This window comes from Diabrotica virgifera, chromosome 2 (genome assembly GCF_917563875.1).
Source record: "Diabrotica virgifera virgifera chromosome 2, PGI_DIABVI_V3a".
In the NCBI taxonomy this organism is placed as follows: domain Eukaryota; kingdom Metazoa; phylum Arthropoda; class Insecta; order Coleoptera; family Chrysomelidae; genus Diabrotica; species Diabrotica virgifera.
The window spans coordinates 106012526-106026709 of NC_065444.1; the positions used below are offsets into that span (position 1 = coordinate 106012526).

At 32.3% G+C, this 14184-nt stretch overlaps 1 protein-coding gene and 1 non-coding gene across 4 annotated transcripts in view; one reads left to right on the forward strand and one right to left on the reverse strand.

Annotated features, from left to right (window-relative positions):
* LOC114328895 (uncharacterized) overlaps nucleotides 1-14184 on the reverse strand; it is a 95974-nt gene that overhangs the window by 68588 nt on the left and 13202 nt on the right. Inside the window, exons 1-4 of one of the 3 annotated variants that reach the window (XM_028277873.2) lie at nucleotides 9784-11118; nucleotides 9230-9479; nucleotides 7784-7863; nucleotides 7568-7728 (exon numbers count right to left, since the gene is read on the reverse strand). In XM_028277873.2, the coding sequence (XP_028133674.2) occupies nucleotides 7568-7728; nucleotides 7784-7863; nucleotides 9230-9479; nucleotides 9784-9993 (701 nt within the window). In that variant the 5' untranslated portion in view covers nucleotides 9994-11118. Of the gene's footprint in view, nucleotides 1-7567; nucleotides 7729-7783; nucleotides 7864-9229; nucleotides 9480-9771; nucleotides 11119-14184 lie in introns of those variants that run through there. The other 2 variants (XM_028277871.2, XM_028277874.2) reach the window with 2 other exon arrangements.
* Nucleotides 9554-9625, forward strand: Trnap-ugg (transfer RNA proline (anticodon UGG)). Its single transcript has one exon. It is a non-coding gene; the product is annotated as a tRNA-Pro (tRNA).

Sequence of the window (14184 nt, forward strand, 5' to 3'; positions counted from 1 at the left end):
TACGTCACAAGTATACACAATCCCATATTTTTAAATGATTTCCGATCATTGAATGTGTCTTATTGTGTATGTATGTGTATTATTTGTGTTATTATTTATGTATCTTATATATCATAGTTTACTTTATATTTTTGTATTTGTAATTTTGCTGTTGTTTCCCGTAAAAACATATTTTGAATTATTCATGAGGTTATTTATTATATGTAGTTGTATTTATTATATATTTATAAGGTAGGTTAAATCGTTAAAATTTGATTATGTATTAAGGTAATAATAATGTTTATGGCATTTTAGAATGCCAGGTACAGGCTGTAGTGTGGCCAAATTTATTACCTATTATGTAAATTCTTACAATAAAATATACAATTAATTCTAATTCACATAATCCTAGCTGACCTCTAAGAGGATGGTATGAATTTAATAGTTAATCCAGTATTAATGGAAATTCAGCGACAAATTTTCAGTGTAGAATTGAGATTGAAGTCCTAGATTTCCGTAATTATTGCATTAACCGTTGGTTAAATATCAACAGTTTTATATAAGTCGGTATTATAATCCACTAAACATCTTTATTTCTTAACTATCTTAACTATTTTCCATACATCAAAGACATAAAAATACCGATTAATCATATTACGATTCAAATTAGGTACAGTATACTCGTGACGTAATCGCACCCTTAATGTTCATTGGTTAGTCGATCTGGGCAACCGTAGTAAATGTCTAAGAACCGTGAATTTTTATACTCATAGGCCAGGGTAATAAGACAAAAATATACCCTGTTCGTGACACTTCAGCAGCCAGAGTACTGAAGCGTTTTTTCGACAGGTAATAAATACATTTATAATAAAATTGCATATTATGTAATGTTTGTAGAAATTACATACAAATTAAATTGTTAATAATTAAAAAAACGGACGTGAACTCTAGACAGGACACGGGTAGGTTTTTTTCCTATAGGTCTACAATAATTAAAAAAGTAGTCAGCTACCTGAATATTTCAGTTGTTATGAAAATGATGTAACAGTGTGAAATAGCTTCAGTGAAATAACAGTTAAAAAATAACAGCTACTGCTATCGCAACACATTCCTATCTAGTGCAAATTGCAAATTATACATAATCATAATTTTTCATTTTTATGTAAAACATTCTGTGTTTATTTTCACCGGTCAAAAGTGAATTCATACCATACTGTGATCAGTGTGATTTTTGTTCTTCTCACTTGTGTAAAATATTATTTTTTATAAATTCTATGTTCCTCATTTTAATACATTTCCAAACAATACATTTCTTATTTAAAGGACCGTTCAAGTATTACGTAACGCAGGTTGGGAGGGGGGTCAAAAATCTTCAAAAATTGCGTTACGTATGGGGGAGGGGGGGGTCAAAAATCTTCAAAAATCGTGTTACATAATACTTGAACGCTCCCTAAATAAAAAATTCTGCTTGCATTTTTTTTCGCAAAAATGGTACATGTTTGACGGGCGGCTACTAGAAAATTGCCTAGGGCGGCAATTGACCTAAACGCGGCCCTGCGGGGACTTCAACATTATGCTGCTGCTTGTGCTACACAAATATCCCTGGTCAACATATTTGAATCGTACGGTCTAACAATGCACATTGATTCTCCTACAACGATTACAAAAACTTCATCTATCATAATTGATTATATTGTCTTAGATTTCTCACCCCGTGATGTCTGCTCCACAACTGTTAATGCGTTACTACCTGATCATGAAGTGGTTTGTACGACGTTTAACATCTTCAGTAAGCCCTCCTCGAAATCTCGACGTTTAGGCTACGGCTCCACGGGCTGGAAATTGATGCTAGCAGTAGCCGCAAAACGAACTTAAGGTTCCACGGAACGGAATAGGAATAGCCGAACTGAACCGACTACGCACAAGTCCTGTAGTCGGTACAGTTCGGCTATCCCTATTCCGTTCTGCGGAACCTTAAGTTCGTTTTGCGGCTAGTGCTAGCGTCAATTTCCAGCCCGTGGAGCCGTAGCCGTAGGCAGGATTTTTTCCGCTCGGAACTTTCGTAAATTCCAAAATTTATGCTTAACCTCTTAGTGGCACTTTTCTTCTATGGACGTCGATCGATTATAATTTCAGTGATTTTTTGAATAAGCTTGTCTGTAACTTCAATAAAGTATTTCCTTTAATCACAATTACGCCAAAATATCGCAAACCCTGGGCTACCAAAGCTGTATATCAAGAAATTTACTACCAACGTCTCTGTTACTGAATATATCACCAAGTACAGGGCAATCTATTTACAACTTATAAAATCAGCTAAAAAATTGTATTATCAAAATCGTCTGAGAAGCTCTAAAAGTGTTGCAAAAGAAACTTGGTCCATAATAAACGATCTTCGAAATAAAACTCACATAGCTCAAACATTCTCCCTTCCAGACCCAGAAAATCTAAATTATTACTTTGTTAATGTGAGTAAAAACATAACATCAACTATTTTGTCACAACAAGATCCCATTTCCTATCTTCCTGATTCAAGAAAGGTCTTGAATTCGTTCTTTATAAGACCGGTTGATAAATCTGAACTGATCCAAACAATCAATAGTATCAAAAGCAAATCTTCCTGTAGTACCGTTGGACTATCCATAAAATTTTTCTCAAATCTCCCAGAAAATATGTTAGGAGTCCTCATTTCTCTAATTAATGATTCTTTTGAGAAAGGTAAATTTCCAGAGTACCTAAAGACAGCCATCATTACTCCTCTTCATAAGGGTGGTGAAAAATCTAATACCTGCAATTATAGACCTATTGCATTACTAACGGTACTCTCCAAAATTATTGAGAGACTCATAAAAGCCCGACTTAAGTCCTTTCTCGTTGAAAACAACATTTTATCACAAAATCAGTTCGGCTTTTTAAATAATAAATGTACCACCGAATTGGCACCGATGCCATGTTTTCTGTACTACATGAGGTTTATCAAGCATTAAACAACAATTTGCACACTGCGACTATTTTTTGTGATTATGCCACAAAGCCACTACATTGTAAATCACAACATTTTGATAAAAAAAACTAGATTTCTACGGAATTTGGGGTATTTATTTGAATTGGCTTCAATCCTACTTGGATCATAGGAAACAACTGGTTAGAGCAAATGATACCGACTCTAGTCTCAAAAATGTTGTATGTGGCGTACCACAAGGTTCAGTACCTATTGGGTCCTCTACTATTCCTTATCTTTATTAATTACATCACTAGTTTAAAAATCGATGGAAAAGTTTTTCTTTTTGCTGATGATACCAGTATCACTTGGAGCAACTCAAATATCGCAACTTTTCATGCTACCAAAACTATAAACTTTTCATCTACTCACAATAAAATCCTGGTCCGATTCTAATTTACTCTCTTTTAACGTAGATAAAACAGTAGCATTATCCTATAAAGGAGCTCTTCAACCCTTACTCCCTTACCTCTTGTAGCCACATCAGTATCGTTGATTCTGTAGTTTCTTGGTATTTTTTTAGATAGCAACCTTAAATGGTCCCTTCATATCGATGTGTTAAGCAAGAAACTATCCTCAGCTTGCTATGCAATAATAAGATCTGTTTCGAAGGAAATGAATTTAGCCTCTTCCAAAATAAGAATTAATTATACAGAATATTCTACGACTATGACAGGAAGTTCTCATTATTATGGTAGATTTTAATGCCAAGCTTGGAGCTGGGGAAAAGACACAGTATATAGGGGCACATGGCCTTGGAGTCAGAAACGAGAGAGGGGACCTCCTAGAAAAATTCGTGAGAGACTCAGTACTAGTTTTCACTATCACATTCTTCCAATTACCACCTCGAAGGCTGTACATGTGATAATTCCCTCAAGACAGATCCAAGAGAATTATTAAAAATTAACTTATTATTTTGATACATTTGACATTTGATTAGATTTTAGTAAATAAAAGATTCAGAAACAGCTTTAGATCTGTCAAGACTTATCCTGGAGCAGACTTGGAGATGGACCACGTGGGGTGTGAGTATTCCGAGTCAGACTCAAAAGAGTGCAAAAAAGAAAATCACAGTCGTACGATCTACGTAGGTATGTTAAAAGAGCTTAACATGAAAATGAGAGTCCAAGCTACGATAAACGAGCAACTGCAACAAGTCACTGCAATTTGAGACGAATCGAACAAAGACCAAACGATCAAATACATTAAAGAAATAGTTCAATAAAAATGTAAAGGATAAACAATTAAAGATAGGTAAATTAATCAAGAAAAAATCATGGAGGACACTTGAGATCCTGAAACTAACGAATGAAAGAAGAAAAGCCAAGAATGACCCACACAAATATAAAACGATAAATATATCAATATGGAGGAAAATCAGAGAAGCGAAAAAAAAAATGCAATGGAAAGATGCAAAGTACGATAGTCACAATGTACTACATAGGAAAGTTAAAGAACTCACAGGTGAATTAACACGGACACTGAAAGGACATCTAACTGATTCTGACGGAAATATTATCTTGGCCAGAGTAAAATAAGAACGTGAAAAGAATACCTATGGAAACTATTTGAAGACCAAAGAGATAATACCTATGAGCTAAACGAAGAGGTAAATGATGGACCAAGAATAAGTATTGAGCGGCAAATCGTATTTGACGCTAAGAATAAAAGTGCCCCACCGATATTTTTCTCACGAGCCGCCACTGCTTCATCCATAGCATATACAAATCTGGAGAAATACCAGCAGAATGGCTGAAGTCTTAGTTTATTGCACTTGCAAAAAGACCAGGAGCCAAAAAATGCGAAGAATACCGAACGATAAGCCTCATGACTCATCTCCTAAAATTGTTCCTAAAAAAATGTTCCTGTCTGAAAGTCAAATTTCCCCCAACCAGTTCGGATTTATAAATGCTGTTGGTACTAGAGGGGCTTTGTTCTCAAGATAAGTAGTCTTATTCCAGATAAGCAGGCAGAGACGTCAATAGGGAACTTGCACATTTTTTTTATTACATAATAATATTCAGTTTTGTATAAAAATGAGATTTCCAAAATTTCACGCTTCAAAAACTCATAATAACTTAGAAGTACAAATTTAAAGTCTTCGGTATCTTAAAATAGGTCAAACGGCCCGTGACGTCACTCGGTTTAACTATATGGTTCCGTTTATGGTTATAATTAGGTATATTCTTCTTCTTCTTTAGTTTATTGTCCTCCAGCTATTTTGGTATACCTCGTCGCGAAATAAAGGAAAAATATTTATATTCTATTAACATTTATCCTATGTCATTGTAATAATATATACCAGTTTGTTGACATTGGAGTTTGATATAGTTATTGAAGGAAACGAAAGAAGGTTTACTACGGAAAATAAAACCATTTTGTAAAAGTACAATTTTCTATGAATAGTTCAAACGATCAAAACACTTGTAACGTCAAATAAATGTATTTTCTACTGACGTTTATAACGTCTAATTTAAAATTCTGTTTACTTTGTTGGAAAAATGTAAATGTACAAACGAGTGACGTCACGACGCGTTTTAGGCCACCTGTTTTAATTTGAATTTTTAATCGCCTTTGGGGGCCAAACGAAAGACCTACAAAAATTTTTTATCTTTGATACATGTTTTAAATTATGTTCTGTTGTGATTTATAACATTTTTTTCTAATTTAAAAATTTATGCAAATTCCCTATTGCGACGTATACGCATGTCTAAGAGATAATACCTATGAGCTAAACGAAGAGGTAAATGATGGACCAAGAATAAGTATTGAGCGGCAAATCGTATTTGACGCTAAGAATAAAAGTGCCCCACCGATATTTTTCTCACGAGCCGCCACTGCTTCATCCATAGCATATACAAATCTGGAGAAATACCAGCAGAATGGCTGAAGTCTTAGTTTATTGCACTTGCAAAAAGACCAGGAGCAAAAAAATGCGAAGAATACCGAACGATAAGCCTCATGACTCATCTCCTAAAATTGTTCCTAAAAAAATGTTCCTGTCTGAAAGTCAAATTTCCCCCAACCAGTTCGGATTTATAAATGCTGTTGGTACTAGAGGGGCTTTGTTCTCAAGATAAGTAGTCTTATTCCAGATAAGCAGGCAGAGACGTCAATATGGAACTTGCACATTTTTTTTATTACATAATAATATTCAGTTTTGTATAAAAATGAGATTTCCAAAATTTCACGCTTCAAAAACTCATAATAACTTAGAAGTACAAATTTAAAGTCTTCGGTATCTTAAAATAGGTCAAACGGCCCGTGACGTCACTCGGTTTAACTATATGGTTCCGTTTATGGTTATAATTAGGTATATTCTTCTTCTTCTTTAGTTTATTGTCCTCCAGCTATTTTGGTATACCTCGTCGCGAAATAAAGGAAAAATATTTATATTCTATTAACATTTATCCTATGTCATTGTAATAATATATACCAGTTTGTTGACATTGGAGTTTGATATAGTTATTGAAGGAAACGAAAGAAGGTTTACTACGGAAAATAAAACCATTTTGTAAAAGTACAATTTTCTATGAATAGTTCAAACGATCAAAACACTTGTAACGTCAAATAAATGTATTTTCTACTGACGTTTATAACGTCTAATTTAAAATTCTGTTTACTTTGTTGGAAAAATGTAAATGTACAAACGAGTGACGTCACGACGCGTTTTAGGCCACCTGTTTTAATTTGAATTTTTAATCGCCTTTGGGGGCCAAACGAAAGACCTACAAAAATTTTTTATCTTTGATACATGTTTTAAATTATGTTCTGTTGTGATTTATAACATTTTTTTCTAATTTAAAAATTTATGCAAATTCCCTATTGCGACGTATACGCATGTCTGGTTGATAACGAAAAAGCGTTTGATCGATTACAGTACGCCAAGATGATGCAAATGAATATAATAATGTATACTATAATAGTGTGACGCTGCAGGCTGCGTCCTGCCTATTTATTATAAATTTAAAGTAAACAAGACCCTTCTTTTATTATGATTTATGATGTTCAATTGTTCTAGACTTCTGAAGTAAATTCTTTTAAAGTCGTAAATATTATTTAACCTTTTTCGAGATGTTGTTTATTTCTAGAACATTGTAATAATGTATAAATAGGGGTGTTTGGAATTAGTAAGTCAGTTGTGAATTTGAAAACGTCGGTGTACTTTGATATGTAACGGGCGGGGTATATTTTTGAATTCGTAATTAGATAAATTATTAGATTTAGTGCAATAAATCAATTAGATATCGTAGTTTGTAAAATAAAGGATTTCAGTGTTTTTCATTTGTTTAGTTGTAAGTTATTAAAAATAAATAAAGTCAACTAAAATTAAACATTAGTGCCTAAAAGATCATAGAAAAGTAAAGTTTTGTAACAATAGGTTGATAAAGGGTTTCTTTCAGAAAATATCGACCGCCATTTTTAAATAAGATTGTATGGACTTATGGACAAGTCTTCTTTATAATATATAACACAACTACATTGTTGCGTTGCAAATAAAAAATCCAAAATAAGTAGTATTCTATTGACAAAAAATCTTGTATGATCCGTAATTAATTTGTTCGTTATACAAAAATGTATACTTACGATATCCATTGATAAATCCCAGACACTGTCAACTCTCCTTTTACACTGAGCGCATATTCTATCAGTTCGGTGTACGTGAAAGGTGGTTTCTTTTGACCAGAGTATCTACATGAATGTGAGCAGTTACCTTTTGCATCACAAGGTTTGACTATTGTTGGTACCTAAAAAGTGCAAGAAATAAATGCATGCTATAAGTTCTCCATTAAAATATATTACCTGTACTATTTGTGGTCGGATAGAGTAATTATCTTGAATTAAATTAACGTTTCTATTAACAGTTTCTGTAGCAGTAGCATCTGAAAGGATTTAAGTTTGTATTTACTCCAAATATTAATTTCAAGAATTTAGGTAGGTTATTTTATTGCCTACTTAATATGATCTAAATAACACAAGCTTTTTTAAAGAATTCCCAAGGTAAGCCTAAATAACGCTGTACGAAGAACAAGATATTTCGTCCAATTTGGAAAATGATTTGGTAAAATAATTTTATCTTTAAACCTGGGAAAAACCTCATCCTATAGATACATTCACTTATAAAATATACCCGAAAACTAAACCAAAGCTTTATTATGCCCCAACAACAACAAGGGTATATGAAAATTACAGAGAAGTGTTGTTCTGTTGAATACTTGTTTTGTTACAAGGTATTAGCCAGAATGACAAGAGAGAGACTGAACAGATTTGCTGAAGATGAACTAGATAGATCCGATTTTTACACTAGAAGAAATCCAGACTATAGTCCGTTTGCTAAACTCAGATACAACTGGCTAGTGATTTTAGTAAGTAATTTTGTCAATTTCGGTAAAATTGGAAAAAAAAATAATTACTAAATAGTTAGTAATTACTAAACTGTTAGTAATTTTGCCAATTTATGCAAAATTGGCAAACAACAAAAAAATTACCGACTAAAATCTCTAGCCAGTTGTGTCTGAGTTTGGCGAACCGACTATACCTGCTATGAGCATAAGGTAACCCTTCCTGCGTTGCTCATATATTTTAAACAAGCGTATGATAGGATAAAAAGGAATAAAATGTATGAAGAACTGAGCTCCGTGTGCATACCCGTAAAACTGATAAGGTTAGTAAGATGGTGCTTTTTAATCTGGCATTGAAAACAATAATTAGAAACAGCCGAATTAAAACAACCGGATCCATCTTCAACAATGAACATCAATGTGTGGTCTTCGCTGATTATCTTACTGTTCTAATGAAAACAAGAAAATTATTAAAAAATGTTATAGAAAGATTAGAAAATGAGCAAAATATTTTATCCTAGTAATTAGTAATAAACCAGGAAAAGTCAAAGTACCTATAAAAGGTACATGATATACCTACTTGGAAATACAGAGCAAAAAGAAGAGGGACAGAAGGGAAGGGCAGTTTACTTTTTCATTCTTAATTTTCTTTTTATTGTAATTTCGTCAAATTTATATACGGCCCAGGCCCCACCAACTGAAATTGTCACGAGCCGCCACTGATTACATCTATAGTTTGTAAATAATGGTATCAAAATTGTACCTAAAAAAATTTACTACGTCACTGGCAAAATGGCACGAATTTAAAAATTGAATATCCACTCCTAGGTAATGAGACTGTAACTAAAAACATGTGAAAAATTCAACAATAAATAAATTCGTAAACGTTAACATGCATATTTAGTACCTGGAACAGGGGGCAATTCCTGAATTTTATAATTAAGAAGCCAGGAAAGACTTCCTTCTGTACAGTCCGATTCTATGCCACTGTCAGAACCACGAGGACTTGGACTTGTGACGTCTCTAGGAGAATCAAAATCACCGTTCTTTAAGGTACAATTATTCAAGCCGTTAATATCTTTGGTATTTACATGCATTTCAACTACGATATTTGGAATTCTATTTGTCGTATCCCAACAGCCATTTACCAAAACAACCTGTAAGTAAAATTTTAATATTAAAATAATTCTAAAATGTATATCACGCATAATCTTTCAACAATAAGTATGGCGGCTCAATGGTCTAGGGGTATGATTCTCGCTTTGGGTGCGAGAGGTCCCGGGTTCAAATCCCGGTTGAGCCCAACTTTTTTGTTTTTTGAACAATTTTATTAAAGTAAAAAAGAGCAATTTTGAAGTAGCTTTAGAATTTATTGCAACGTACCATTTTATAGCAATTATAAGAGATATTTTATCATAAGCGATATGAAAATTGTTTAATCTTAAATACCTTTTCTTGTACCTCACTTTTTATATCTTCTTCCGTTTTTATAGAGATTTCAGGAAAACTAATAGGGAAGCTGCAATTCATTCTATCAGAAGAAGGGTGTAACGTTTGTGGACCATACGACTGCGACACAACTCTTCCATTGTCTGAAGGATCTATGTATTCTATTTTAGTAGGAGTTAAATTTTCGTCTAAGTAATTTCTTATGATCATATTGTTATCCATCTTGATGCTTTTGAATAGTTGTAGCGTTGTAGGAACGGTTCAGTTTTACGTACAAAAGAAATCGGTCAGTTTCTAATTAAAAACTTTTTGAAAAAGTACAAGGAAATCTTGAAATCGTTTTTACTTAATTTGACAGATTAAAAAGAACTTACTAGATATTTGCATTTTTTAAGTACAGTTCCCTCTTCTTATTTTCATTTTAATGACGTCATTTTCTCGATGTTTTTCGAGTTTAGTCCAGACAAACTGAATTGTACCTACATGCAATTTCAAATTTTTGTGGGTATTTATTATTTTACTTTTATTACTAATTATAAGTTTACCTATCTGTTATTTTTTGTAAGAAAAAAGACAAAAGCCGAGAGTTTCTAGACTAGACTATAATAAATGACAATAACATAATATTCAAAATGAGAAGAAAATAAACTAAAATAAAAATAAATGTTTTAACAATTAACGGTCATTAAGGGTAAGGCCAAAATATCCCTTACAAAAAGAAATTATCAGATTAAGTACATAAGATTTGTTTTTGTAAAACTTTGCCAACTATGTTTTTTACTTATAAATTTAAATCAAATGTTTCCTTTTGTTTGAATATTTGAATATTGTTTACCATGAAAAGATTTTCCAAAAAACCACATTTTTTTAAATTTCATTCATGTTCTTTTATGTGTACAAATTGCATAAATTATCAGACATCCTGACGTGTATGTTTGTCATCCATCATCCATCACAATATACATAGAATAGGGCTTTTCATTCACAGTCATTTGTTTCGAGCTTCTGTCATGTGTCACATAATATTAATATATCTACGTCATACGTTATTGGTATATACAATAATACAAATCAAAGACGTATGGCGTAGATATATTAATATTATGTGACACATGACAGAAGCTCGAAACAAATGACAATCGATGAAAAGCCCTATAGAATACATACTTTTTATACAGTGGCAGGGGTAATAAATGTTGAACAAAATTTAGATTGATTAAATTAAATAAAAGTTCACTAAATTTCCACAAGGTGTCGTAAGTAAAATAATAAAATTAAATAATAATTATTGGAATCATTTTCAATTTGTTATCGTGAAATTTATTAGTTTTGCACCTATGTAGGTATATCAATAGAAGTAAATGTAAATGTACCTATTTTCTAATTGTATACATATTTGTTTTTAGTAAAAAAAAAAAACTTAAAATATATATTAAACGTATTTTATTTGGTATTTGATATCGGTATTTATTTGGCAACAAATGAAAAATCAATTACAGATACAGCAAAACTAATAATAGGAAAAAGTAGGGCGAGAACATGGAAGTGGTTTAATAAAGAATGCCAAGAAAAACTACAAGACAGACAGAAAAAACTAAATATTATGCTTAACAAGAAACAACAGAAAGTAAGTAAAGAAAACTATAGGTACCTACATCAGGAGTGAAAACAAGTAGGTAAACTAATTGGAGAAAAAAATACGAACAGCAATATAAAGAAATAGAAAGGAATATCCAACAGTCAAATAGTCGAACATTTTACAAATCGGTGTCAAACGAAAAATGGGACTTTAGAGCTAACAGCATGTTTGTATTCAGGAATAATAATGATGAACTGATGAATTAATTAATAATCAACGAAGAGGAGCTGCTCCAAACAAGGCAAGAATATTTCAAAAATTTACTAAATATACATCAAGAGGAAGAACGTGACCTTGGGGTGGACTTACCGGTAGAGGACTCAAAACTAGACGAAACATTGCAAGCAATTAACAAATTGAACGACGCAAAAGCTCCAGGCGGGTGTAGGCGCAAAATTTCGCGCCAATGTGTTTTAAATGCACTAATTTTTTTCGAATCCAATTACGTTCTTACCGAGATCCGAAAGTCCCTAAAAACTTCTATATTGTTTATTTTAATAATTTACAGGGGTGAAAAACTAAGAGCAAATGTAGTGTGATTTTTAATTTCAAATATCTCATTCAAAAGAAACTTTTTATTTATTCTAGGGACTTCCGGCCCTCGATAATAATTAAGTCTTTCATTCTGTGTTTAAGTTTTTTTTTTAATATTTATTAGTTTTTTCAGGATTAAAAAAAAATAGACACCATCTCCGTGGTGATATTTTCCAAATCGAACATTCGCTATCTTTGTCATACAACGAGTCGAATAGAATGTGGTGACACGACAGTGACAATTTTAAATATTTGACATGGCTTCGGGAATATTTTGAGTTGTTGATTAAATAATATTGATAGTATATTTGATAAATAATTGATTTAAGACGTGAATTTAATAAAAAGTTATTTATTGTTTATTATTTATGGAAGACCCAAGCAGAGAATACACCAGGATATATTCAGTGATCCAAGTATTTTGTTGTTAAAGACGTTCAAAATTGTAAGCGTTCCATAGTAACAATACCTATATTATTAAAAAATCACTTTTCCTCGTTTCTCGATTGAGTATTAGTTTTTGTTGTACAGTATTACAATCACTGAATAAATTATCATATTAATTAACTGAATTAATAATTTAAGCAATTATACAAGTAACAGTTATCCAAGAACATTCAAAATTCATCTATTTAAAGTAAATTAAATGATGACATTGTCAAATAATGTTTACAATATAATGTAGGGATAGCCGTAAAATATTTGCGCCTACACTCTTAATAACCAATATAGTATGTATTTAATTAATAACAAAAAATATAGAAACGTTTTAAAATCATTAGTTAGCTGTAAAAGAATCATTAATTAACGCTAATAAACAAAATCTATCAAATATTAATATTATTATAGGTTATAAATACCTACTACCTACATACCTAACAACTTTTACTCTTCTTACACTTGGAATTCCTGTTATTTTTTTTATAATTTATTCGTATTTAAATAGCTTCTTGAATTTAAATTAATCTTTACTATTCTATACTAATTTATTGATTTAATCTTATATGCAATGTGCTCTCTGTGCTTTCGTAATACACGTTTATTGTGTACTTGTTACCACACAATACGTCCACTAGTTTTTTTTATACCGAAACGAATTTTGGTCCAAATATGAAAAAAGTGACTAGCGAAGTACTAAATTGTTTTTAACTTTTGAGTTAGCGAGATTATAGTGAAAATAGTCCGATTAAGCTATCGAAACTCACTTTTCACGCGAACACCGGCGAAATAGGGTCCAACACTAACACTTTATTTTAAGTAATTACTATGCTGAAGCGCGCTTTTTCATTCAAACTACCGAAATATATCGCGTAATTTTCATATAGCCCCACGTTGGGCGCCAGTGTAAAGGTAAATTAAGGTAATTATCTCAGGTTTTAGGGTTGATTATAAGAAAATCACGATAATCGATCAAATGGTGTATTTTCGTCTATACGTTACAGAATCTTGATGCTAACTAAACTAAAACAGAAACTGAAAATAGGGTCTTTCTCAACATCTGCAAAAACATTCAAGATAAAACACACCACTCCAAGGACACATATTAAGGCATTAGCCCCACACAAGTATCGGTTCCCGGAAACGCATATGTCCCACTGGTTCCTTACCGACCGACGCATCCCTTACATAGACAGCGTAGAAGGGGCCGATTTGTTACATCATGTTATTTAGTTATGTGATTTCCATGTTGTATCTCTCATTTTAAAAATTAATTACTCATTCATTTGACAACCGATTTTAAAAAGCTTTATATTGCTAGATAGGTGAATGACCGTTCTTTCAATTTATAAAAAAATATACTGGGTGGTCCATTAAAAAAAAGTCAACAACGCATAGGCGTAACCAGGATGACCCTAAGGGGGGGTTACAACTACTGGAAAGGGGGAGTTACAACTACTGGAAGATATCTGGGGGGCATGGTGTTAAGCGTATAAAGCTCAAAGTACATCCCAATGGGGGGGTTATAACCCCCAAACCCCCCTGGTTACGCCTATGCAACAACGTTTTCTTTTCAAAAATCCGCCATTTTTATTTCGTAATTGAAAGTGACATAAAAAATTAAATCAATTCAAACAAAACTTTTACTACAATAAAACATTTCAGCGAAAACCGCATATTTCTATCTTGATCCGTTTAGAAGTTATAGCCAGTTAAAATGAGGGAAAATATAAGTGGATAATGGATTTAATAGACCAGTTTTTGTCCTATTCGAAAATCTCCATTCGTTTTAGAGATATAGT